At 53.4% G+C, this 27,826-nt stretch overlaps 1 protein-coding gene across 2 annotated transcripts; it reads left to right on the forward strand.

Annotated features, from left to right (window-relative positions):
- The first annotated feature begins 5,528 nt into the window (after positions 1-5,528).
- CDHR1 (cadherin related family member 1) lies at positions 5,529-27,800 on the forward strand. Of its 2 annotated transcripts, XM_082406683.1 has the most exons (17): positions 5,529-5,685; positions 6,211-6,306; positions 7,070-7,215; positions 8,040-8,090; positions 9,266-9,355; positions 10,620-10,706; positions 12,110-12,226; positions 13,334-13,477; positions 15,288-15,366; positions 16,663-16,763; positions 19,344-19,547; positions 20,052-20,204; positions 22,064-22,228; positions 22,641-22,708; positions 23,255-23,483; positions 24,463-24,720; positions 25,467-27,800. In XM_082406683.1, exons 1-17 carry the CDS (start codon positions 5,631-5,633, stop codon positions 26,022-26,024), a joined length of 2,601 nt encoding a protein of 866 aa, XP_082262809.1. In that variant the 5' UTR covers positions 5,529-5,630; the 3' UTR covers positions 26,025-27,800. The 2 variants fall into 2 exon arrangements, with proteins under 2 accessions (XP_082262809.1, XP_082262810.1); XM_082406684.1 differs by lacking the exon at positions 12,110-12,226.
- Positions 27,801-27,826: the final 26 nt, after the last annotated feature.

Below are 27,826 nucleotides of genomic sequence, written 5' to 3' on the forward strand. Positions count from 1 at the left end.
AAAATTAAAAAAAAAAAAAAAGACTAGGTCCTCCGGGACCAGTTCCATCCCCAGCTATCACAGAACCTCCTGTTGGAAACCACATGCATTTTACAGCCCTGTGTGCCCACCCACCCTGCTGACTCATCACTGAGCTTATCTCTGGGCCAACTGTCCAGGGTAAACCACTGTCTAGAGTCCCAGCTGGTTAATGTTCACGCAGGACCCCACGTGTGACTCCCTCCAACTGACTCCACAGCCACTTGCCCTGCAGTGGAAGCATCATAAAACTTCTAGGATATGGGTGTGTCTAGGTATCTAGTCTGGTTTCCCAAGTGGTGGTTGGACCTTGCCTGTTCATAAGCAGTCTGGTAACATGTGGCCAGGTCCAGAGGCAGGTGGCAGGCTTGTTATCAACAGCTCCATCACTGGAAGAGGTCTTTGGTTCATCTGCTGTTTAATCTGTCAAACTGCCCTGCCCCTCAGAATTTGCAAAGTATGAACCAGAGGGTGGAATTTATCAAATTACAAGATGTCAGACCTGAAAACGTCCTTTTCCACATCAAAATGCCACCATTTCGCTTGTTCAACTCAATGTTTAAATATGCTATAGATGTGGACGCTTATACGTGTGCAGTAGTTCCCACCACTCCCTATTGCCTTTCCCTCAGCCACTTCACACTTTTCCACATCCTGCCTGGCTCAGCAGGCATTTCAGTGTATACGCTTTGGCTACTTCAGCCTATCCATTTATGGATGCATGGAGGGGGAGGGGGCATGTCAAAGGCCTGAAGAGGGTCAGTTGTTGACTAGGACCAGGAACCAAGACTTATGACACTGTCAGGTGTCTCTTCATTCATTCATTTATTCAGTCATCATTCAGCCAGTCAACAGCTGCTCATCAAGCATCTATTGTGGGACAGGACCTATGTGGATACTGAAGCAACCTATGCATGAAATATGGTCTCTCCCCTAAATGATTCAAAGCACTCTGGGGGAGACACCAAAGCAGACAGATTACAGCACTAAATTCTTTTAAGGGCCCTGTCAAGGTCCCAAGTAAGGACCAGTTCTGTCTGGGGACAGAAGCATACTAGTTTCTGGAGGAGAAGACATTCTTGGGAATGTCCCCTACCCAGGCTCAGCCATCTGGCAGGCTGAGATAGCAAAGGAGACTGCTATAGGGTGAAAATAGGCAACGCCAGGTCTGGAGCTTCTGCCCACCTGTGTGAATGCCACAGTGACCAAGAGCCAGCATTAAGACACAGGAATCCCAGCAAGTGGGTACCAGTTCCAGCTAGATGGAGACTGGGGGAATAGGTGGCAGCCCCAGATTCCTGCAGAGTCTCTCAGGGGAACAAGTCAGGCCTTAGACAGATAAGAGGAGGAATGCCATCCCCATGTCAAAGGACACTGAGGCAGCCACCTTACACCTGGCCTGGACACAGCAAGGGGACAGAGGGTGGCCACATTTCAGAGTAGATAATGTCCAGGACTCCTCAGCCCCGCAGAGCCCACTGCTGTAGGGAGGGACTCCCAAATTCCAGCCAGGTGGGTATACCTGACCCAGACCTGTAGAGGACAGTCCTCAGGACCTCACCTGGGCTGGGATAGGTGGGACCTCACAGTCGTGTCCAGAGAAGGTACATCCCCTGACCCTATGCCTTCATGCTCCGTACCAAATCCCATCCTGGACCACGGCTTCCCTGTCATGAGCAGTCATTTTGTTGGAACTTGGCAACTGAACAGAACAGTTCAGGATGCCAAGTTCCAGGGCAGACATTCGTCTGCCAGACGGTCTCATCCCAGACAGCTGGGGCAGTAGCAGGGTGCTGGAGACCAACCCTTTCCCCCTCCTAGATCAAGGTCATTAGGAACATGAGCCCGAAAGCAGGCATCGGCTGCTCAGCAACAGAAGGAGCTGAGAGAGCGCCTTGCCCAACCTCTCCTAGTGCAGGTGCACACACGTGACCTGGGCATGCGTGTTTAAATGAGGAGATGTGAGCGATCCACTGGGTGTGCACAAATGGGTCTGCAAATGGGACTAGAACTCGTGTGTTTTCGGGCAGCTGTGTGAATGTGCGTGCATGTATGTGGGCAAGGCACTGCGGGTTAGCACACTCAAATCAGATATGATCAAAGAGGCCACAAGAGCCTGGGGTGACATGCTGGCAGATGGGGCTAGAACACACATGCATGTCCAGTCTGGCAGCTGGCCCTTGAATTCCCACTTACTAACAGCGGGACCAGCTGTTTTACATCGACCTGAGGAAGAGCTGTCGGAACCTGACCTAGAGATGACCTGATTTGGTATTTCACAGCAGGTGCCATGGTGAGGAGGCCCAGGGGAGAGGGAGCTTGTCACCATGCAGGGATGATGGGCATGTGGAGGATAAGGTGACAGGTGTGCCCGAGACTGCCCAGGGTCTTTGGATGAGGGCCAAGCCCCATGTCTCATGGCAGGTGGGACTTTCCTTCCCAGCTATGAGAAACTGAGCCCTCCAGGCAGTTTCCAGACCCTCAGCACCACAGGTCAAGATCAGGGTCCATGGTGAGAACCTCCATGAAGAGCTGCTGTTTTCCTATGTTCTCAGGTGCTTTGTTTGAGGACAGGGGCCGGTCTAGAGTGACTAACTCATTCCCGTTTAAGTCAAACTTTAACGGTTTTAGCATTGAAAGTCCTGTATCCCTGGAAGTCCCCTCAGTCCCAGGCAAACCAGGCCGCTAGTCACTATAGCAGATCTGAACCTGTACAATTGAAGAGGGACAGAAGAATATAAACTACAAATACAAAATTAGGGCTCTGGAAGGACATGTGAGCAAGGGGCTCAGCAGCTGAAGCTTCAGGAGCTTCACGGTCATCTTCCTCTGCCATGGAAAGAGTTTTAACTATTTTTACAGCCAGGCCAAACTGGGTGTGAATCCAGACTCTTTCCCTCACTGGCTGTGTGAGCCTGGGCAAGTGACTTACCCTTTCTGTGCTTTAACTTCTTCCTTTTGAAAGCAGGGACAATCACACCACACACACACACACACACACACACACACACACACACACGGCATGTGGGGTACTCCTTCTCTATCCCTCTCCAGTACAAGTCTGTTGACTGAGTGAACTGAGGAGAAAGAAGTCAAAAGCACCACAACCACTGGTGAGGAGATGGGCAGATGGGACACAGGGAGAGCTGGCTTTTCTCAGCACATTGACACTTGCCCCAGGAAGCCCTGTCTGTGCCTCCAGCTCACTGGGTGCTCTACAGAGAGCCGCAGTCTCCTCACCTCTGTGTAGAACATAGGGAATGCTTGCCCTGGCTTTTTCCCAGCATTTTGTAACACGAAAGATGCAGGAATGTCTGTGCAAGTTAAACTGCATCTTTCCAGCAGACTCACAGATACGGAGAACAAACTAGTGGTTACCAGTGGGGAGAGGGGAGGGGAGAAGGGCAATGTAGGGGTAGGGAATTAAGAGGTACAAACTGGGGGCTTCACTGGTGGCGCAGTGGTTGAGAATCTGCCTGCTACTGCAGGGGACACAGGTTCAAGCCCTGGTCTGGGAAGATCCCACATGCCGCGGAGCAACTAGGCCCGTGAGGCACAGCTACTGAGCCTGCGCGTCTGGAGCCTGTGCTCCGCAACAAGAGAGGCCGCGATAGTGAGAGGCCCGCGCACCACGATGAAGAGTGGCCCCCGCTCGCCGCAACTAGAGAAAGCCCTCGCACAGAAATGAAGACCCAACACAGCCAAAAATAAATAAATAAATTAATTAATTTTTTTTAAAAAAACAGTAAAAAAAAAATAAAGGGCTAACTGGCAAAAAATTTAAAAAAAAATTTTTAAAAAGAGGTACGAACTATTAGGTATGAAATAAGCTACAAGGATATATTATACAAGACAGGGAAAGTAGCTAATATTTTATAATAACTATAAATGGAGTATAACCTCTAAATATTTTGAATCACTGTATTGTACACCTGTAACTTATGTAATATTGTACATCAACTATACTTCAATAAATAAAATAAAATAAAAATAACTGTTATACCTTTTCAAAAAATAAATAAAGTGCACCTTTTCAGTGAAAGGGCCAAGCCCAAGGGGATTCAACATGAAGGGTTTTGGTTAATTGGGCCTGAAAATTGCCAAACACTCTAGGACTACTCGTTCATCTTCTCCTTGGCCTGAATCCCTAACTCTTGTTAACAGTAGATGGAGGGGGACTGGCCCGGGGGATGGGGGATGCTCTACTCCTGTGAACGCCGTTGGGGAGGAAATGTTGGGACCCCAGCCTCTCTGGGGAGCACACAAAGGGGTCTTCTCTGTCTGTGGCCACACCCTCCCAAGGGTATCCTTGAGAGTGACCAAGCTCGGACCTGAAGTGTCCGCCCTGTACACCCTGTGAATATAAGGAGAACAGGCTGCTTCTTCAACCAGATGCTGGTGTCTGAGCAAGAAAGTGAAGGTCCAGCCCAGGGAAACTTATCAGCAACCAGGAAGGCTCCTGAGCTTAAGTGTTTCTCCCAGCTGTCAGCACCCAGGGCCCCCATAGCAGCGCCTTGCTTGCCTAAACGTCTTCCAGGGATGGGAAGCTCACCCCTCCTGGGACAGTCCATACCTGTGTTGGCCAGCTCTGTTAGCAAGTCTGTCCCATGATGGGGCTTGAATCTGCTTTCAAACAGTTCGCCCTTCCTTGCAAGGCTTGCGCGGGTCTGCTGCTTCTCCATGGTCACAACTGGGCACTGCGGATGGGGAGGGAGACTAGCCTGCCGCCTGGCAAGCTCCGCCTTCCACCTTACTAGGGACTCGAAGGCCCTCTCTGCTGCCCAGCACACACGTGGACCCCCACTAGTGACCAGACTAGTAATCGGACCCTCTGGGAAAGCTAGCCTGGCCTGGGGGGCAGGACAGGAATGGGTTGAGATCTCAGAGAGGTGGTCCTGATAATCCCTCACCATCTGCCCCTTTCCCAACCGCAAATCTCACCCCCAAAGCCTTCAGGGACACATCCCTGGAATCTATTTGGATTTTTAAGGCCATGCCCTTCCCAAAGCCCACCCACCCCCTTTCTGCCCCGCCCTCATTTCTCCTAGAGACTAGTGGGAGGAATCCTTCTGCGCTGAGGTTGGGCCCTTTCCCTGCCGCTGTTTTACAGTCAGGCTCAAAGAGAGTGGCAAACTCCCTGACAGTCACAGAGGAAGTTCATAAGAAGGGAAAACTCCAGTGGAGCCCAGCCCTACCAGGATTTGCAGACCTGGAAGAAGTCCCAGTTTTCCAGTGCCCTGCGGCCCTGGGGTCCCCTTGGCTCCTGCGCTCCTGACCTGGGGGCAGAGGTCGCGGTAGCACAGAGGAATGCCCTCCCGCCCCCCACCCCCGCCCGCTGCTGGGAGCGGGTCCCCTCAGCTCTGCACCCACTAATTGGTCTCGTTGCGCTGCGGGCGGGAGCGCTCCAGCGGCGCCGATCCGAGCCGTGTCATCCGCTTAGCGCCCTGCGCACCATTCAGCGCTCCCGCCCCACGCCCGCCTCCCGCCGCCGCCCCCCACCGCCCCCGCCCCCGCCCCCGCCCGGCTCTGCACTTGTCGCGGGCCCAGGGCACGCTCCGTGCTCCGGCGCCCGGCCTCGGCTGCGGGGAGCAACAAGACCCGCCCGCGGAGACATGGGGCGCGGCCTGCGGGCCGTCCTGGCCCTGGGGCTGCTGCTCCTCCGCCTGGGTGAGTGGCCGCAGGCCCCGCGGGCCCCGGTAGGGACGAGGGATGGGTGCCGGCGCCCCCGGGGCGGACCCAGGGACAGTTCTGGACCGTTCACTTCCAGAGTGGGGCTCGGGATGGGGGACGGGGACAGGGACTGGGGAGAGGGGGTTCTCGCTGCTCTCCGCTTCTTCAGAAGCACGGTCGGAGGTTTGGCAGCTGCCCCGAGGGCTGTGGGAGGGTGTTGCCCCTCCCCGTGTGACCTTGGCCAGGGCACTGCCCCTCTCTGGGCGAGGTTTCCTAGTCTGCCCATTGATGGGGCTGAGACTGGCCGCTGCCTGAGTTCCAAACGGCCAGATGGTGCGTGTCCCTGACAACCCGAGCCCAGCCGGAGCCCACAGGAGGTGGTGGCCGAGGGCCCCGGTGGGCGCGCTGGGCTCCGGGAGGGGAGCACCCGCCTGCCCGCGGGTGGGCCAGACGCGCGACCACCCGGTGCGGAGCAGTCCCTGCGCGTGTCCGGGTGTCCTCTGTTTCGTGTTCTCTTCCTAGCCCAGGCCAACTTCGCCCCCTACTTTTTCGACAACGGGGTGGGCAGCACCAACGGAAACATGGCCCTCTTCAGCCTCCCGGAGGACACTCCTGTGGGTGAGTACCCCCTGGCATCCGCCCCACATAGGTCTCCCGGAGGGGCGGCCCACGTTCCCCTGGACATAGAGACCGAACCCGTGACTCCTAGGACACCCTGTTTGCGCTCTGAATTCCCCGGGGCAGTTGCAGGAAAGGAGGGCACGGCGGCCGTGGAGACCTAAGCTGGGCCAGTCCTGGAGACCCAGCCGCTGAGCCCAGAGACAGGGCCGGCCCCAGGGGCAGGCGGCAGTCCTCAGCACTGGGGCCTTTACCCACTGCTTGACCTTGAGCAAAGTACTAACGTCCCAGAGCCCCAGGGCTCTAGGCTTTAAAATGGCCCTAGAACAATGAACTCAGTGGGATCTGCAGGGAGAGTTGGAGCAGGAGAAGGAGGGAGATTCACACTTCCTCTCCATCACCTGGTCTGGGAACCCTGGGCAAAAGGACCACTGCAGTGTAAAAGAAGCACCTGCTCAGAATTCCCTGAATAATCCAAGCATGGGGAACAGTGCTGCACGTGGGTCACCCCTCCACCTTAAGGCTCCTCCCCTTTCCCTCATCCCCCATCCCCAGTCTTGGTTCCTGGGACAGGAGTCATTTCCAGGCAGAGACCCTAGAGTTAGACCCAGCAGCCCTGAAGCCCTCTGTAACCTGTATTCTAGATTACAATCTGTAAAGTGGCAGATACTAACAGCTGATAGTCGTGAAGAATAAAGAAAAAGAGTAGGAAGCAGCCAGCTGGGACGGGTTCAGCTGTGAGTGCTCAACTGTCTCTTTCCAGGCTCTCATGTGTACACCCTGAATGGAACAGACCCTGAGGGAGACCCCATATCCTACCACATCAGCTTTGACCCCAGCACTAGAAGCGTCTTTTCGGTTGACCCCAATTTTGGAAACATAACCCTGATTGAAGAGCTGGACAGAGAGGTATGGGGACCTGCGAGGAACATTGCCTGCCAGGCATGAAGACAGACCTCTGTGGGTGGGAAGGTGCCCTAGAGAGGATCCTTGGAGAGGTCCCATAAATCACAGAAAACTCAGCCAGCAGATCAGGGCTGGAAAGACTGCTTTAGAAAGCGGGTCTGAGTTTGGTAAATCTCCTCCCCTCTGTGCCCTCTGAACCTGCGGGTGACAGGGCATGGGCTATGTTTCCCTTGTGAGATCCCACACCAGGCTGGTGGACCAGGTACCTGGACCTCAGCCGTGGGGTGCTGCCAGCTCTGATCCAATGGCAGACTCCACCAGTGCAGAGAAAGGAAAGGGTGGGTCCCAGAAACAGCTGTGGGGACACAGCAGAAGAGGTGCAACTGTTCTCCCCTCCCTGTCACCCTACGGGACCTGGGGAACCTCGACACCCACCATGTCAAGGGGAGGGCTTGAGACACCACAGACCTGGACCTCTGAGGAACTGTAGAGTATGGAGAGTCGAGGGAGAGAGAAGGGGCAAAAAGAGGAAAATTTTTAAATGGATTAAAAACCTATTTCTGGGTCCTCCAGCACACTAGTTAGCATCTGTCCTCATTCTAACAGGGGTGCATTTTCGGTTGGCACCTCAACCCTCTGGGTTTATGAGAACCTCTGATGGGCCAAGCCCCAAAATAAGGTCTCAAGCATGGCCAGAGGCAGCTTTCAGCCACTCCGCCCTGCTCCAGGGCTCCCTTGAAATGCCCAGGCCTCCTCTGATGCACCCAGCCTCCAGGGGTCCCTATGGTGCCTCAGACTCCTGGACACTTTGTCCTTGTGCTTCACAGAGGGAGGATGAGATTGAAGCCATTATCAGCATTTCCGACGGCCTGAATCTGGTGAGTACACACTCCAGCCAGCCCCTGGCAGCACACAGGCCAGGGCTCCCAGCAAACCCAAGCTGAGGTCCAGCAAGATCTGCCCCAATATGCTCATAGGAGAGAGGGGAAGGAAGGGAGAGGGAGGGAAGAAAGCAAGACCTGTCAGCTGCACTTCAGACAGAGCACACCCACATTCCTCAAGCAGTATCTCCTCAAACCTGCTTGCCCATCCATCTCCTCCCACCTGGCTCTTGGCTCTGCCCCATCACCCAAGCTGAACACCTGGGCACCCGACCCCTCCTCCCTCTCCTCCTTCCCCACAGCTGCCGCTTTCGCCCAGCCCTCCTCACTGCTTCCCGGATAATCCTGGGGGCTCCCCTCCCTCCAAGGCTCCCCGACCTCAGTCCACATCTGGAGCCATCACTGTGCAGCACAGACCTGGCCACAGATCCCAGCTCAGAAAGCACTAGCGGCTGGCCCCCACTGCCCTCAGGGTGGAATCCAAGCTTCAGACTGCCATTCAGAGCACCATCAGCCTCACCCGCCTTCTCTCCCACATTCACGCTACCAGCCGTGTAGCCCTAAATCTGCTTATGCTCTCTGAACCCACGTATGTGCTTCACTCTGCCTTTGCCCGTGTTGCTGCTTCTTCCTGACACACCTTCCTCCTCTTTCCCTCTCACCTGACAAAGTGCTGCAGACCTTACTTCTCACACCTCTGTGAGGCCTCCCTGCTGTCATCCACCGCAGGCTGGGTCAGATGCCTCTTCTCTGGGGCTCTGGATGTAGCCACCTAAACTGGTGCCTTTGCCTAGGCTGGGGCTCACGGTGCCCCCAGAGTCATGTGGTGCAGGCCCCAGCCCTCAGCGCCCAGCCTGCTGTGGTTGTCGCCCTGAATGATATCACCACTGTTCTTTTATATGTTGCTCTTTGCCCACCACTCCACCCTGCAAAATTCACACCATCAGACTGTGTCTTCTGTCTCCAGCATGGAACACAGTGCTTGGCACCAAGTAGTTCCTTAACAGTATGTGCTGCATGAATGAATAAAAGAGGGAAGGAAGGAGGGAGGAAGGGGAAGGGAGGGGGAAAGAGGGGGCAGAGACATACACCTAGGGTGTTAGAGGCCATTGTCCCTTTATCACCCAGAAGGTCTCAATGCTCCAACACCTGTCCCCTTTGCCTCTTCTCAGGTGGCGGAAAAAGTCACTATCCTGGTGACTGATGCCAATGACGAGGCACCCAGGTTCATCCAGGAGCCCTACGTTGTCCAGGTTCCCGAGGTGAGCAAGGGACCACCAGGCAGGGTCGATGCACTCCTGCCCCAGGCCTCTGGGCGGCCCTGTGACCTGGCCAAGGGGACCAGGCATTGTAGTGAAGAGCCCTCTCCGTCACTCACTACCCTCTGGAGACCCCTCCCCTCTGTGTCCTCCTGCCACCTCTGTTGCCAGCCCCTCACATTTTTATTCCAAAGGAATGTTCATTGACCATTTTCCATTAGAATTATAATGCACTTTTTTTTTTTTTGCACCCTCGCCCCCTGCAGTGAAAATGTGGAGTCCTAACCACTGGACCATCAGGGAATTCCCTATAATGTACTCTTATTGTGAAAATGTGAATTATACAGAAAAGTAGGGAAAAAAAGAGTTTCAGAAACCACCCTTAATCCCTCCAGCTTGAGGCAACGATGTTAAATTTGGGGGTATTTCCTCCTCATCATTTTCATGATCGTAGGTTCTTGCTTCCTCTTTGTTTTACATAGTTGTGACTATACTAAACATATGTTTTCTGTATTCTATTTTTCACTGAATTTATAACATAAAAATTTTCCTCAGTAATTGTAAAGTTGCGGTAACTAAGATTTTAATAGCTTTCCTTGAGTGCATATTCTAGCATGTACTGAACTGTTCCTTTATGTTTGGATATTAAAGATACTTTAAATTTTTGCCGTCATAAGAAACATCAAACAACAAACTCTGAGCATAAGAGTTCCTTTCTCTAATTGGAATGATTTGAAATTGCTGGGTCAAAGCATGGATGCCTGTGAGGTGTTGCCGAATTGATTTTCCAGAATGGCACCTGTTTGCCTTTCCCCTAGGATGTGAGAAAGGGTTTCTCTCCTGGTTCCTGGCCGACACTGGCGATTCTGGGAGCTTTAAATGTCTGCTAATTCAGTAGGAGAAAGATATTTGCGCTGGCTCTAAACTGCACGTGTGTGATCCCTGGTGATACTGAATATGTCTGTGTTTGTTAACTGTTTACAGTCATTTCATATTTAAAGCCTTTGTCTATTTGGAGCTGTTCTCGGGAGAGGATATCTGTTTGTTCCTCCTTTCCTCTGCCCTTTCCTGACCCCGCTCTGACTCCAGTGTGTCTCCTCCTTCAAGGCCCCTCCTCCTACTGGATGCTCCCTGGGTCAGTCACCACCTTTCACCTCTTTTTCACCCCTCACTCCCCTGACTCCACCTTCCCGTGCCCCCAGACCCCAGTTCCCTGAGCATCTGTCACTGCCCCTGGGACTGACCTTCTGTGGCTGTGACCCCTCAGGACACACCTGCCGGGAGCAGTATCGCCAAGGTCCACGCAGTGGACAGGGACACAGGTTCTGGAGGGAGTGTCACCTACTTCCTGAAGGTAAGGTGGGGCACACAGGAAATAACCAGAGGCCTGGGCTAGCAGGGACACCTGGACAGCCCCCATCTCCATTACTAAAGCCCTTAGGTCAGTGCCTCACCTATTCCCAAAGATTGTCACAGGTGGTGCATCCCACCCAAAGAGGTCTCAGTAAATGCAGGCGTGGGATGAATAGGTGGGGACCTAAGACTGGCCTGAGAGGAAGCCATCTTCCCCTGACTGGCCCATCCTGGCTCCCTCTGAGTTGACCTGCCTCCCTCTCCCCAGGTCTCAGGACCCTCAGCTCTCCCCACACCAACCCCTCCCCCAGAAGATGGCCTGGGCACTTTGCACCCACACAAAGTAGAAGAAACCTGCCTGGGCCTAGAATTGTCAATAGGAACAAAGGCAGAAGGGGCAACTCTCAGAATGTGACACCTCCACCCGACCCTTGTCCATCCACCCGACCCTTGTCCATCCACCCGACCCTTGTCCATCCATCCCACCCTTGTCCATTCACCCGAGCCTTGTCCATCCACCCGACCCTTGTCCATCCATCCCACCCTGTCGAAGGCGGAGACCCCTCCCCGTACCTCCTGCCTCACCCTGGGCTCCTCCGGAACCCACTGCCCTCCTTCCCACGGCTGCTATTTCCGCAGCATCTTCTCCGCTCTCCACGGTTAATCACTTGCTCTCACCATTTTCAAGGCAGTATAGCTCAGTGGCTAGAGACACAGGTTCTGGAGAAAGCCCCTGGGCTCCACGGGTTCTGGAAAGATTCCACCACTTCCCACGCATGGGGCTTCAATCATTGTATGACTTTCCCAGCTCAGTTTCCTCATGCGTAAAATGGGCAAGTTGAAAGCACATCCTCATGGGATAGTTGTGAGGATTAAATATGTGTCAAGCTCCAACAACAGCTCCTGACACACAGTGACCCCTCTTCAGATTGAGGACTGTCTCCTGTCCCCACTTGACCTCCCCAACCCCCTAACCCAGATGCTGCTGACTGACCCACAGTCACTTAATGGAGGGGTTGGAAGATCCTGAAGGTTCTCTCTGTCACTATGGCTTTCAGCCCTCACCTCCTCTAGGTTAGAGCACTCTGCTGACATTTCTGCCTGCTGGAAACTCCAGGCCAGAGCTTAGCCCTGAGCTGGGCCCCGTTGTTTTCTAGCTGAGCCGAGAAAAGAGCTGAGGCCCTGCTGGAAGGGAACGTCTTTGTTGGACTGAGGGAGAGGGAGGGAGAGGGAGGGGAAACCCAGAGCCCTAGGAAGCGGGGGCCCCTTTGCGCCTCAGCCCTGAGACCAGAGTTCGTGTGATGAAGGAAGGACGGTGAAGACCCCCATTCAGGAAGCAGAGCAGGCGATCCTGGGGCCACCCGGGTCCCTCCCCAAGGCCCAGCCTGCCCCTTGCTCTTACAGACTCCACACTCCACCAAGTTTTCTGTGGACCGCCACAGTGGTGTCCTGCGCCTCCAGGCTGGGGCCACCCTGGACTACGAGAAGGCCCGGGCCCACTTCATTGCTGTGGTTGCCAAGGTAACAGAGAGGGAGGAGTGGCAGCATCTGGGCTCTCCTCAGCCTCCGTCAGGGGAAGCGGCCCTTGGATTGGAGCAGCTAGGTTCTACAGTTGGGGGGCAGCTCGGGGCAGAAGGTACGATGGGGGAGGGGATAGGGGGGTGCAGCTGCTCGGAATCTCTATTGAGTGGAGCCTGCCCAGACATGGACATATTCTCCAGGGAGGCTGGTGTTTGTGAGCCGGAGAGGGCATATTCCCTCCTGGGAGAGGGCGTATGCCCCCTCAGGACTGACAGGCCTGGCTCTCCTCTGTAGGCCCAGGTGGCCGTGCCTGGAGACTCCTGGCCCTCACATCCGCACAGCCTGGCCTCTGGGCACCTCTGTTTCTCTGCCCGGGCTTGCTCATCCTCCTCTTCCTCTCTGTGTGACCAGTTACCCTCTCTGAGCCTCAGTTTTCCCATCTGCCCCCCCCGCCAAGACTTAACTAAATTCCTCATACTTCTAAAGTGTGTGACATGAGATCTGCAGCTCAGCAGGTACTCAGCCAAAGCGGCTGCTCTTTCCCAAGGGCAGGAAACCCCAGCCGTCCCTCTCAGCCCCCCATTTTCTTTTCCAGAGAGGTCCCTGCTGGTCACATATTGGCCACAGGCCATCCCCCTCAGTCTGCACCAGGAGGCTCGTGCCGGCCCTGCCTGCCAGTCACTCCATGAGGGCTGGCTTGGTGGGCGCACAGCTCCGTTATAGACGCTCAGGCGCGGGTCCACATCATGCTCTTAGCAGGCCCTCAGGAGTGTTTGAGGCTTGGCTCCTGGCTGGGAGAGGGAATTTGGCTCTGACCCCCTCCTCCTCTGCTACTGATCAGATATGATTTCCCTGGAGAGAAACCTAACCCTCTTTCCAAAGGAACGCTTATGAGCGCCTACTGCATACCAGGCACTGATTGAAGACCTTCATGCATCATCTCATTTAATTTTCCTAACACCTGTATTGAGGGCAAAATTATCTCCAGGTGACACAGAAGCAAACAGAAATCAAGGAGGGCAGCCAGTAAGTGACAGGAGCCAGATTCCATGGGAGTCTGCTCAACTCCAGAGCCCAACCTCTCTTCCCTCTCCGACCCTTTCCCAGGATGGCGGAGGGAGGCTGCGAGGGGCCAATGTGGCGCTCTCGGCCACCACCACGGTCACAGTCAATGTGGAGGACGTGCAGGACATGGCCCCTGTCTTCGTGGGCATGCCCTACTACGGCTATGTGTACGAGGACACCCTTCCGGTGGGTGTCTGCGCCCCTCAGCCCAGTGTCACCTCCGGACACCTCCTGCCCTGTCCTTTGCCCTGCCTGAGGATCCCCCTGCTGGATGGCTGGGCTCGACCCGGGGTCACACTCCTCGGCTCACGTGGAGGCCGGCTCTCGACCCGCTCAGACTCAGGCCACAAACAGGTCGTTTTGCATGGGGAAGTAGGCCCAGGAAGAAGCAGCTGCTCATGTGTGGAGCACCTACCTGGTGCCCAGGCTCTTCCAGGCATTTCTTCACTCAGTCAAGCTTATGCCAGCCCAGCTGCACATGTCAGCCCTTCAAAAGGGCTGAGAAGAGAGGCTGGGAAGAGAGCTGATGATTTGGTTTAGGTGGCCCTTTCCTCCACCTCGTACAGGAGGTGAGGTGCCTTTCGCTTCCCTCCCTCCAAGCCTGTAGCCTGGGGCCCCTCAGACTGGTAGTTCTCCCACAGTCTGCTGCTGAATCATCACAACCCTTGTCGGACATCACACGCGGGCCCAGCTGGAAGGCTTGCCTCAGCTTCCTCCCCCTTCAGTGCCATCTCCGTCCCTCATCCCCACCCCCACCCCAGCCCCGCCAGCCCCGTGTTTTGTGTTTTGGCCTCTCAGGTTCCAGTCCTGGGCCTGGCATCCAGGGGCCAGCCTCCCCTCCACCCGGGAACCCGCACCATCCTCTACTTAGCCCAGCCCTCTCGCCACTGCACCCTTTTCCTTCTGCCGGACACGCGCCCATGGGCCTAATGCCTCCTGCCCTTCTCAGCTCAGCCCAGGCACTGCTTTCGCCGACATCTTTGGTTGATGTCTGCTCCTATGCCAGGCACGCCCCTCCACGAGCACGCCCCTCCTTGGGGTGAACCCATGTGTTTATATGCCCCCCAGCTAGACCTCCCGTGGCCACGGCTCAAGAACTCTCCGTGGAATGGAATTGCATTATCGATTTTCACTTCCCCGGATTCTGATTATTCCCAACTTCAAAAAACAATGAAAACACTTACTGAGCACCACTCATGTGCTGGGCCCAAGCTAAGACGTCACCTTTTCAGATGCTGGCAGCCGAGTGGTGCAGAAGGGCACAGAGTGGGGGAGAGAGAAAGGCCGGGCTGCTCCCACGGGGGCCACAGGTCAGAGCAGGGCGAGGCCCAGACGGTCCTGCTGAGGAGCTAAGGGGGAAGGAGGTGCCGGGGCGGGGGGGAGAGGACAGTCAGGAAGCTGCCATGAGGATGGATAGGCCTCCAGGGAGACGGGCCTGAGTAGGGAGACCAGGAGCGGGTGGCAGGCCAGGATCGAGCAGTGCTTGTCAGGTCGGGCAACTTCCCAAAGCCTTCGAACGACCCCCCAGCGCCACAGGATAAAATCCTAGTTCCTGGACTTTGCATTGGACCCCCTCTGCCTGGGCCCTCTCCCACCTCTCCTTTCAGGCACCTCTGAAGGCCGAAGATGGATGAGGCAACAGGGGTGAGGCTGGAGGGTGGGCAGTAGAGGCAAGGCCTGAGAGTGGTGTACGGGGAAAGAGGCAGTGTAAGAGGTGTGAAGACGAGGCCCATGCAGGAGGCCTGTGTACCCAGGGGGGCAGCCCATGTGCCAAGCCACGTGGGGGGCAAGCAGCGGGGCTCAGGCGCTCCCTCCAGCCCTGGAAGGCCAGGGGGCCACGAGCTCCTGGTAGAGCGAGGATAGGGTCACGCAGAGACCTGGCTCTTGAGTGTGGGCGGCACCTCCCCTCACCTCCCCGCTGTGGGGCAGCATCTGGGGAAGGGAGAGCCCCAACATCCCCCATCGGCCTCAGGCAGCTGCTCCTGTTCCCCCCAAGGGCTCAGAGGTCCTGACGGTCATCGCCATGGATGGAGATCGCGGCAAACCCAACCATGTTCTCTACAGCCTCGTGAACGGTGAGTCTGGGGCTCACTGCTGGGCTGCAGCTACAACTCGCTGGGTTACCAGAGTGAGATCCTCAACCTCTCTGGGTCCCAGTTTCCTCATCTATAGGCCAGAAGCACAAGATGCATGGAGAAGAGTGGCTGGGTCCCTGCAGGAGGCAGCACGTCTCCTTGGGCATCTGCTCTGGTCCCTGCTTCTCATTATGTCCAGCAACAGGGAGAGACGCATTGGGCAGGGAGGGGCTGGGGCGGGGGAGGGTGGATACTGAGATCGGCACAGGTGGTGCCAATTCATGTTCCCACACGCTCCTGGGCATACCTCGTTAATGGGAAGGGGTGGCAAGATTTCTTATACTCTTTAAATTGCCATGTGTTTTTCTCATTCTTTTAAATGTTTTGGCCTAGAGCATACAGTTGAATTCAGTGAATTAAATGCAGTGATGATTTTGCATTTCCCTAGTACTAGCCCTGTACATGGGTGAGAAAACTGAGGCTCAAAGAAGCTAAATTATCCCAAGTTCCCATTGGGTTTGAACCTAAGTCTGCTGGCTCTTTCCACAACTGGGCAGCAACTGGGCAGGAGGAGCCAGCCCTGGGGAGGGCTCTTCAGCCCTCAGTAGCTGGTCCCCTCCAGGGGTCCACCACACCTCGTACCTGGTCCCAGACATGCACATGTCTCTGTGCTCTCACTCAGACACCATCACCTCCTCTGACCCTGTCCCTGGGACATGCCTGGTACACACTTCCAGCAGCTCACACAGGTGCAAAAGTGCCCACTGTCACACACAGGCGTCTCTCCCCAGGCATGCAGACCTCTGGCTGCCTTCCCTCCCCTCCACCGCTGCAATCCTTCAAACACCTACCAAGGGCCCACACCACACCATCTCCTCTCCTGTCTTCTTGCATCTCCCTCTACTCCTCCTCCTCCAGTCTTCTTCTTTCTTCCCTCCATTATTTTCTCTCCTTCTCTCCACCGCCCATCTCCCTCCCTCTATACCTCTTTATTTCTCTTTTCTCTTTCCATCACACACACACACACACACACACACACACACACACACACACACAAGAAGCAAAATACCAGAGCACCTGGGAACCAGAAAGTAGTGAGTTTGAGTCCCAGTTCTGCACTCACTGTGTAACCTTAGATCAGTTACTTAGCCCCTCTGAGACTCAGTTTCCTCATTGGAAAGACACAGATGATAATAGGGGAGACTTGAATGAGATAACGTGTGAGGAACGTATGGCGCCCTGCGCCACCGTGTGGCCTTGTTCAGAACTGCAGGGCACATCTCTCCTCTGTGACAGGCACTGATGGAGCCTTTGAAATTAATGAGACGTCTGGAGCTATCTCCATCACCCAGAGCCCTGCCCGGCTCCGGAGAGAGGTGTATGAGCTGCATGTACAGGTACCCTCCCACGAGCTTGGCCTTCCCCACCCTTCGGCCCTGGAAGGTTCCAAAGGTGATGAGACCTGGGCTGCCCCCTTATCCCCCAGGCCCGCAGGATCTAGGGAGGAAGGGTCTAGATGTTGCTTCAAGGAGCACCTACAAGAGGTAGTACCTGGCGAGGGGAGCTGCGATGAGGCAGGAGAAGGAAGGATGGAAGAAGCGATGCCATGAACATGGGTAGGACCCAGCAAGTGGAGACTGGTGTTGGGGAGCACTGGTTAGGGTGGGGCAGGCGGAGGCATTGCAAAGCCAGGAAAGCCTAATGAGCTGAGGCTGGAGGTGAGAACACATGATGCAGCAGGGGGACAATGAGGAGTCAAGTGGAACTGGAGCCAGGAGTCCACAGGCAGCACGTAAAGGAGAGACGGTTGGACCCCAGGTGGTGCCGGAGGAGCAAAGGCCTTGAATACGAGGCATGGATTTTCCCTGCAACAGGGCCAGCTTTGCGGCCATGCAACCTGTGAGATTACACAGGAACCACAATTAGAAGGGTCCCATGCTGGGCTTAACGCTCTGCTCTTGCTGTCTTGAAATTCTTAACCATTTTTTAACAAGGGGCCCCCTATTTTCATTTTTCACTAGGCCTGCAAACTACGTAGCTAGTCCTGCCCAAGAGCAGGGAAGAGCCACGGAAAGGTTTAAGCAGAATTAGAGTCTTGTTAAAAGCTCACTCTGACTGCTCACTAGACCAGTGGGATTCCCAAAATCAGAGAGCTTGGGAAAAAAAGATTTCCAGGACACACTCCTGAGGATGGGTATTTAGTATGTCTGGGGGAAACCCAGGATTCTGCATGTTTTGAGCTCCCAGGTGATTCTGGCACCAGTCTCAGCCTGGCATTTGAGAGCACTGGTCCCAACTTGGGTTTGGAGGGAAGTGGATGAGAGGTAGGGAAGCAAAGCCATCAGCCCAGGTGACAGATGCCGAGGGGCCGTGGGGATGAGCGGAGGCGGAATGGTAAAAATGGACAAACGGCAAACTGTGAAGGAGACAGGCTCCACGGAACGGGGCCGTGAGGGGTGGGGGAAAGGAGAGGAAGGGATGAATCCAGGGTGGTACCATGCCATCAGGAACACAGGTGAGGAGGCAAGTTGAGTAGGATGGGCATGAGGCATTTTGGTGCCTCGGGGACATTCAAATTGAAACATCCAAACTTGAGGGTACAGGTTTGTACTTCAGGGCAGACAGCATCCACATACAGGTAGCTGTGAAAGGAGGGGCGGGCATGAGGCCACCCAGAGGGGGGCTGGGGGGAGAGAGGAGCCACCGGCTAAGAACGCCACTGCGGGAGCACACCAGGATAAGAGTGAGGAAGACAGAGGAGCCAGGGAAGGAGAGACCAGGGGTCAAGTCCAACCTGCAAAGTGGAGCCACTTTAGCCAAGGGGACAGCACACTCAGGAGGGGGAGGGGGAGCGGGCAGTGCCACCTGCAGAATGGAAGTCAGTGTGAAGCATCTGAGTTGGGGACGGGCTGAGCATTGAATGGGAGGAAAGGGGGCAGAGGGCATAAGCTTCTACCAAAGAAGAGTTAGGAAGCAGCTAGTGTGTGGTGGAGTAGGGGCCAGGGAGGGCAATTTTAGGATAGGTAAGACCAGACATGCTTACAGGAAAGTGGAAGGAAGCCCTTGCAGGGCCTCATATGGTATTTGCCACCCGTCCCTGAGGTGCTTGTGGACTCTTGGCCCTGGCTTTGCAGCCTGTATTAGTCATCCACTGCTGCATCGCCACACCTCCCCTCCCTGCAGCCTCCCCCTGGACAAGTGGACACAAGTGCAGAACATGGTAAAGCTAGGGTTTGAACCCACGTCTGGCTGCAAGGAGAGGGCAGTGCGGTGAGGTGGAGAGAGCACTGCCTAAGGAATCAGATACATCTACCTTCTTCCTATTCCAGCTGTGTGACCCCAGGTGACTGCCTCACTCCTCTTGCCTCATCTGTAAAACAGGGCTAGTAATAGCACTATACTAGTTTCCTATGACTGTTGTAACATATCACCACAAACTTAGTGTCTTAAGACAACACACATTTATATCTTGCAGCTTTTGTGAGTCAGGAGTACAGGGTCAGCTTAGCTGGGTCCTCAGTTTCAAGGTCTCTCACGTAGCTGCCAACAAATTTTCAGCCAGGACTGGGTTCTCACCTGAAGGCCCAACTGGAGAAGGATTAGCTTCCAAGTTCACATGGTTATTGGCAGGATTTAGTACCTTGTGGGCTGTCAGACTAAGAACCTCTGTTCCTTGCTGGCTGTTGGCTAGACATCACCATTAGTTCCTAGGAACACAGGCTTCTTCAGCACAGCTGTTTCCTTCATCCAAGCCAGCAAAAGAGTCTGCTAGAAGATAGAAGTCATGACCTAATCTAATCACTAAGTGATATCTCATCACCTCTGCCATATTCTTTCAGTTTGAAGCAGGTCACTAGGCCAGGCCACACTGAAAAAGAGGAGATTACATAAAGGCATGAATACCAGGAGGCAGGGATCATTGGGACCATCTTGGAATCAGCCTGCCACACAGCCATAGCCACCTGTCCCCACCCCAGGTGACTGAGGTCAGCTCTGCAGGAACCCCAGCTGCCCAGGCCATGGTCCCTGTCACCATCCGGATCGTGAACCTCAACAACCATCCACCGACATTCTATGGAGAGAGTGGACCCCAGAACAGATTTGAGCTGTCCATGTATGAGCACCCGCCCCAGGGGGAGATCCTGCGGGGCCTCAAGATCACTGTCAATGACTCAGACCAGGTATGCGGTCCTGCCCTCTACCCTGTCTTCCTGCAAACCACATGGGACCAAGTCCCAAAGCTGAACCTGCATGAGCCTTTCCTGCTGATGTCACAGAGGCCTGGAGAGTCACAAAATGAATGAAGCAAGAGTGGGTAACCAAGAGAGAGAGGAGGGAGGGTAGATAATCAAAGACTAGCTGCTTGGCCTAAAGATATTCACAATCAATTAAAAAGAAAAAGCCAGTCAAATAAAAGCACCTCTGCATCTGACCCTCCAGACATCGCAAATGTGGCCTTTTGCCTCCTGTGCCCGGCTCAGGGCTAGGCTTTCTGTGCTTGTTTCCTTGCTTAGTCTTCATAGTCTGCTCAACCTTTCTGATTCTTGATCACCTCCCCTATAGAAAGAAGTAATAATACTCACCTCCTGGGGTCAAGGGCACGTGAAGGCTCCTTGCATAGCGCGACTAATGAGTTTCTATTCTCATTCATCTTCCCTGTTTCCTTTCTCCAAACTGTTGCCCAGGGAGCCAATGCCAAATTCAACCTGCGGCTGGTGGGACCCGGGGGCATCTTCCGAGTGGTCCCCCAGACGGTCCTGAATGAAGCCCAAGTCACGATCATTGTAGAGAACTCAGCCGCCATTGACTTTGAAAAGTTCAAAGTGTTAACCTTCAAGGTAGGTGATGCTTTGCACTACCCTGAATGGGGGGGTCGCAGCAGCACCTAGATTCATTCCTAAGGGGTCCCTTGTCACACCCTGCCCCTCCTGGCCCTACTCCTTTCCTCTCAGTTTCTCTGCCCCTCCTGCTGATCTGAGGAGCAGGTGGAAAGGGAGAAGAAGAATCACGATACAAGAACCTTCTCCTACTGCTCCCACAGCCTCACTGAGCTCCCGCTTCCAAATTGCGACTATCCCCAGGAATGCAAGGAGGGGGGTCCAAAGAAAAACTACCAATACAATGTGCCATGTGAATAGATTGAGAGAAGAAAACTATCTGATCCTCAGGATAGATGCTTTCTCATACACATTTGACATATGTCATCTATTCTGTTAAAAACTTTAGCAGAAGATGAAAAATATACTCCTTTGTACTTGTAATTATTTAAAATGATAAACATATATAAATAATGCATATTATACATAAATATATAATTTATATTAATAAAAAGGAAAAATACTTTGTTGATATTATTTAAATTGTTTTAATTATTTATGATTACAAATGCATAGACACCGATAGCTAGCATCATGCTTAAAAGTGAAATTCTACACAACATTGTAAATCAACTATACTTCAATCAATCAGTCAATCGATAAAAGTGAAATTCTACCCAACATTGTAAATCAACTATACTTCAATCAATCAGTCAATCGATAAAAGTGAAATTCTACACAACATTGTAAATCAACTATACTTCAATCAATCAGTCAATCGATAAAAGTGAAATTCTACCCAACATTGTAAATCAACTATACTTCAATCAATCAGTCAATCGATAAAAGTGAAATTCTACCCAACATTGTAAATCAACTATACTTCAATCAATCAGTCAATCGATAAAAGTGAAATTCTAAAAGCATTCTATGAAGTCAGGAACAAAACGTGGATAACGGCTCTCACCACTATTCTTTAACACTATTCCTAGAATAACATTATTCCTGGATAAAGGAAACAAAAGGTACAAACATTAGAAAGGAAGAGATAAAAATTATCATTATTATTATCATCATTATTTTAGATGATGTGATTGTTTGCTTAGAAAAATCTAAAAGAAATGATCGAAAAACTGTTAGACACAGCAAAGTTGCTAACATGATTGATTATAAAGGTAATACACAAAGTCTAATAGTTTTCCTATGTACAAAATCTAGCAATGAGAATAATGGAATAAGAGATCACTTTTACAATTACAACTAATAGATAAAATTTCTAGGAATTACCATAACAGGAAATATGCAGCATCTAAATGACAAAAAAATGCACAAATTTAACAAAAGGACATAAAGAATGCAAGAAATATAAAGACACACCCTGTTTAAAAATGCAAATTCTCATCAGTTAATAAAGAATCACACCACCTCAATTAAGTCTTACCCAGAATTTCCTTAGGGGAGGAGGGAGGGGGCTTGACACAATTATACTGGTTTTTAATCTGGAGAAATAAACCTGAATAGTCAGGATATTCAGGAAAAAAGAATATGAGGCAGGAACTTGCTCTAACAGATATTAAAGTATATTATGAAGCAAAATAGTTTTTTAAATGGAAGTTTAAAAAAAAGGAATATGCAAATCAATGGAGCAAAAGAAATTGGTCCCAATGCAAATGGCAACCGTAAGGACACGGGCATTGCAGTCAGTGGGGAGGGAAATGATGTGTGCCTTAGGGGTGCCCCCTGCAGGTGGGGGCAGGCATAGCTGGCTGGCAGCCGAGAAAACGGCAGAGAAGGCAGGGATGATACTGAGACGGGAAGTGGCAGGCTCTCTGCAGAGCAACTGCCACCCAGACAAGTCCTCCTTTTTCTTCCTTCCCCAGCTCCTGGCCATCGAAGTGAACACCCCAGAGAAGTTCAGCTCCACAGCGGACATCGTGATCCAGCTCCTGGACACCAATGACAATGTCCCCAAGTTCACCTCCCACTACTACGTTGCCAGGATCCCCGAGAATGCCCCAGGGGGCTCCAACGTGTTGGCTGTCACAGTGGGTTGGGGCTGACCCAGGGACTGGGGGTGAAGGGGGCCTTGTGAAGTCAGACAAACTGGGGCTCCAGTTTGAATCGCGAAGCCCACACTTACTGGCTGTGTTCTTAGACAAGCTACCTGCCCTCTCTGAGCCTCAGTTTCTTCTATACAGTGGGAATAACAGCACCTCACAGGACTATAATGAGGACATATAATGAGAAATATAAGGCCTTCCAGATCTGGTTCCTCCAATACTTGAGATCTCCTGGGGTGAAATTAGGGCTCCAGAGCAGGGCTCCAGAGCATGCCTCCAGATCAGTTTCTCCCCAGCTGGGCAAGCCCCCCAAATCCTTGCTTTGCCATTGAAAGCAAGAGCTGCCAACATGCCCTGACAAAGGGGCAGGGGCCACTGGGAGCTTTCTCTCTTCCAGGCCGTCGATCCAGACACAGGTCCCTGGGGTGAAGTCAAATACTCCATCTATGGATCCGGGGCAGACCTGTGAGTAGATCCAGAATCCCGGACAGGACCTCATGCAAGGGATTTGGGAGGCTGAGGGTGGAGGAGGATCTGTGCTAAAGGCGGGAAGAACAGGACCTGGGTCGGGGAGGCGAGCCTGGGGGCAAGGAATGGAGGGGAGCTGTAGAGACCCTGAGGTAGAGATGTGGGGACCCACCAGGTGAGGTGAGTCTGCAAGAAGAAGGGACAGCATTATGGCCTGGAGCTGGGGCTCGTGGCCTTGGGGGCCAGGCAAGCAGTGCTGGGCTAGGAAGGGGCAGATCGTGGGAGGAGAGGGAAGGGCTATGACTCAGGTTAAGTTCTACATTGATAGACTGCTAAGTAGGTGGGTGGTCCTGCTTCCCTGCGTCAGACTTCGAGGATGCGGAGAGGAGCAGGAGGGATGCCTTGGGGAGGCTGCCTGATGCATTACCGCCCCTGCCTGTAGGCGGCTCCTTACTGCAGGCACATGTGCACCTCTGTGAGTGTACACGCGTGTACGTGAGTGTGCTTGTGCACACCCTCGCCTGCGCTCTCTCTGCCTGACAGCTTCCTGATCCACCCATCCTCTGGGATCATCTACACCCAGCCCTGGGCCAACCTGGACGCCGAGGGCACTGCCAGGTACAACTTCTATGTGAAGGCGGAGGACATGGAGGGCAGGTACAGCCTAGCCGAGGTGTTCGTCACGCTGCTGGATGTCAATGACCACTACCCCCAGTTTGGAAAGAGCGTCCAGGAGAAGACAATGGTGCTGGGGACCCCAGTGAAAATTGAGGTGGGCTTCAAAGGTAGCTGAGCTCCCCTAAAAATCTTGTTCCTGCAACTGCAAGCGGCACTGTAGCATAAGAATTTCTTTTAAAATATATTGGATTCCTGACATAAGCAAGGGTTTTCTTGCTTTTTTTTTTAAATGCACAATCTATTTGTTTATTTATTTACTTTTGGCTGTGTTGGGTCTTCGTTTCTGTGCGAGGGCTTTCTCTAGTTGTGGCAAGCGGGGGCCACTCTTCATCGCGGTGCGCGGGCCTCTCACTATCGCAGCCTCTCTTGTTGCGGAGCACAGGCTCCAGACGCGCAGGCTCAGTAGTTGTGGCTCACGGGCCTAGTTGCTCCGCGGCATGTGGGATCTTCCCAGACCAGGGCTCGAACCCGTGTGCCCTGCATTGGCAGGCAGATTCTCAACCACTGCGCCACCAGGGAAGCCCTAAGCAAGGGTTTTTAAGGTACTTTATATACCCTCATCCCCACCTCAACCCAGAAGTAACCTCTGAGAAAGAAGATATTTTTGCCACTTTACACATAAAAAAAATTAAGGCTCAGGCAGGTTGCACGTTTGGTTTGCCTGAGTTCACACAGCTGGTCTGCCTGCTTTCACAGCACTGCTTTCCCCGCTGCACTGCCTTCCTGATACAGAAAAAGCATGAACCCTGGAACCCAACAGACTTGACTCTGGATCCCAGCTCCCCTCCTTCTACCTCTCCATCCTTAGACAAGTCACTCAGCCTCCAGGCTTTTGTTTTTTGACAATACGGACTGCCTAGACTTGTTCTGAGAATGAATTGCTACAACACACATAGAGAGCCAAGCACAGACCCACCCTGGCTCATTCAATTCCCCTCCCAGCTCCATTCACTCAAATAGGATTAGGACCATCTCCCTTCAGCCCAGCCAGCTCTATATGACGTGTTGGTTTAGCCAGGGTACGCAAGTATCGCCCTCGAAGCCCAGCTCTGTCTGTCCCTCTCTGTGCACAGGCCACAGACCAGGACGCAGAGGAGCCCAACAACCTGGTGGACTATTCCATCACCCACGCGGAGCCAGCCAACGTGTTCGACATCGATGCGCACACGGGGGAGATCCGGCTCAAGAACTCCATCCGCTCCCTGGATGCCCTGCACGACGTCACAGCCAGCGGGGACCACACGTGGTCCCTAGAGGTGCAGGCCAAGGACCGCGGCTCCCCATCCTTCAGCACCACGGCCTTACTCAAGATTGACATCGTAGACACTGAGGTGGGTACGGAGCCCTGATCTGGGGGGTGGGGGGGGGAGGGTCAGAGGGCCAGCTCAGGCCTTGCTGCAACATGGCCAGAGGGAGAGAGACCACCTTCCTCCAAAGACGCCCGCCCAATGCTCTCGAAGACCACCTGTGCCATCAAACACACAGGCTTTGAAATCAGGTCGAAATCCTAGTCTCAACACTTTGTAATGGTGTGACTTTGGACTTTGCTAAGCCTCCACTCCCTTTCTGTAAAATGGGACTAATGATGCCTCCTTCACATGGGTGTTGAAAGGCAGAAGTAAAATCATTACGTGTAGTTCTCAGCTCAGGGTCTGGCAGGAAGTCATCACTTAAGAGGTTCCTGAGGCACTTGGGCAAACGTGACACACAATCCCCCCAATCAAAGGAAAGCAGTAGCAGCTAATGCAGGAGTTCTTCATCCAGAAGAGGTGCTTGCATCGAGCTCTCTCTGTGTGCATTTTTCTGCAGAGGTGCATGCATTGTGTTTTCTCTGTGTGCATTTTTTCTGCAGAGGTGCATGCATCGAGCTCTCTCTGTGTGCATTTTTCTGCAGAGTGCATGCATTGTGTTTTCTCTGTGTGCATTTTTCTGCAATGAAGCCCATAGTGCTCATCAGATTCTCCAAGGGATGCCTGACCCCAGAAAGCTTAAAAACCATCAGGCCTAAGGGAGCTTACGGCCCCTGCTCTGTCCTCCGGGGACGAGGCAGGAGCAGCCGAATGCATCTTTCTTCCAGATGCTGTCCCGAAACCCCATGGCTGCCTTCCTGATGCAGACCAAAGACAACCCCATGAAGGCCGTGGGTGTGCTGGCCGGCATCATGGCCATTATTGTGGCCATAACCGTCCTCATCTCCACCGCCACCTTCTGGCGCAACAAGAAGTCCAACAAGGTCCTGCCGGTGCGGCGTGTGCTCCGCAAGCGGCCCAGCCCCGCACCCAGCACCGGCCGCATCGAGTGGCTCAAGTTCAGAAGGACCAAGGCCGTTGACAAGTTTGTGCTCAGAGAGGATCCTCCCAATGAGAACTGCAACAACAACAGCCTGGGGAGCGCACCGCCCCCCAAAGCCCCCGCTCCCCCTCCACCACCCAGCATGGCACCCAGCATGGGACCAGCCCACTGGATGGTGCCTACAGTCTCTGGCTCACTTGCCCCTCAGCAACCCCATCCATCACCAAAACCCAAGGCCTTGGCAAAACCCAAGGCTGCGGGAAGACCCGTCCAGTCAGCTCTGGTCTCTGAGCTCAGGCAAAAGTTTGAGAAGAAGAATGTGCATAACAAGGCTTACTTCTAGAACGTGCCCTGTGGTCCCTGTCTCCCAACCCAATTGCCCAGCTGCTTGGGCCATACTCCCCAGCTCTGCTCCTTAGGGTCACCCCTGTTTTGTACAATGGTGTAACCCCCATATCCAGGGCTCTGGACAGTGCCTTGGGCAAGGAATTTATTTCTCTGGTTATGGATGCAACTGGCAAATACTTTCCCATCACCCAGGTCCTCGGCACAGCTTCAATGCTCCCTGTTCTGCAGAGGCTGGGAGTTGACGAGGAGCCAGATCTATGTCTTCTATTCACCAACCCCAGACCTCACAGTGTCTCTTGGGTCCCGCTGGGGCCCCAGCTTTCTCAGTCCAGGAGCAGGGCCCTGGCCACATGTGACAAGGTCGACTAGAACCTGGATCCTGAAGTCTTCAGCTAAATGCAGGAGCAGAAAAAGGAGGTTCAATGCTGACTAAGGTTGAGGGTCAGCAAACCTTGCAGGCTGTAGGAGACCAAATGCAGCAGGGGAGGGCAAAGGTGCACTGAACACTTGCACTGACTGTGGGCCTGTGCCTAAAAACCATTGCAAGGTGGAGGATGGTGCGGGCCCCTGGAGGACTGTGGGCCCCTGCTCTGCCCACATGGGCCTGCCCTGGTCCCAGAAATAGCTGGAGCTACGCTGGTAGCCCTAGAGATATCTGGAAAAGCATCAAGTCCCTGTAGGAGCTGTCCCACCAGAAGTCCTTGAAGAGACAGTGCAGGGCTGAGATCTGGGGAGACTTCCATTTTTATCCGGCTCTTCTGCTCACGTGCTATAACCTTGGGAAAGCTGCTTGCACTTCCTGCTCATCCTCTTTCTCATCTGGAAAATGAAGAAAGTGAGTCTGCCTCCTTCATGGATCTGGGGCGAGGATCAAAACAAATAGTAGCGACAGGGGCTTTAACCAAGTGCAAAGCAGCACAAGTGTAAAGTATTTTTCTGCAGCCCAGTTCTCTGGGGTGCAGCTCTTCCACAAAGTATTGAGAGCCCCTCAGCTATTCTTCCAAGCACCCCCAGGGGGCACTGTGCTGGGTGAGGGCGCTGCCACTGATCCACCGCAGCCCGAGCTGGGTGATGGCATAGCTTCCCTTCCATGTCTCCTCCTTCCCCACCCCCCACCCCCCACCCCCAACTACATCCCCTGTGCAGCCCAGGACAGCCATTGTCAGAGAGGACCAGAGCTGGGCAGCACATCCAGCCAAGGCTCCGTTTTGCCAAGATGATGAAAATGAGTTCCCTAGAGGAGTGATTGCCAGAGGCCACATAGCAGTTTGGCAGCAGGGACCTGGTTTGAGGGCTCCCAGCCCCCAGCAGAGACGACATGCAGGCCTCTATTAATGCAAAGAAGTTCCGTCTGACTTTAAGGAAATCTGCCAAGAGGAAATCTAAATGTGTGCCCAGAGAGAGAAATGGAACAATTCTTTGCGTTTCACTCCGCTCACTAATAACCTCTCTAGAATATGTCCGTGATTTTATTTAAACAGATTACATGCACATGTGGTTTTCTTGATTTTTGAGTTGGTGTTTGAAGGTGTTACTCAGATGTGCCGGTGTGCAGGCTCCTTGCCAGGGTTTCTGCAGTCCACAACCCAAGCTGTATTAAGGGTTGGGCTCTAACAAGCCCGGAGCCCAGACTGAACAAACAGGTACAGGTTTCAGGACAGGGCTGTGCTGGATCATGTTTGCCCTCCATAGGCAATGCAGCATCCTTACAACTTGCATGCAGTCAACGCCTTTTGTAAATGGTAAATAAAATCTGTTAACCAAAAGCCAAGCTGACCTCTGGCTGCCTGCTTAACA

Source organism: Balaenoptera borealis (genome assembly GCF_965194805.1).
Source record: "Balaenoptera borealis genome assembly, chromosome: 10".
Classification (NCBI taxonomy): Eukaryota; Metazoa; Chordata; class Mammalia; order Artiodactyla; family Balaenopteridae; genus Balaenoptera; species Balaenoptera borealis.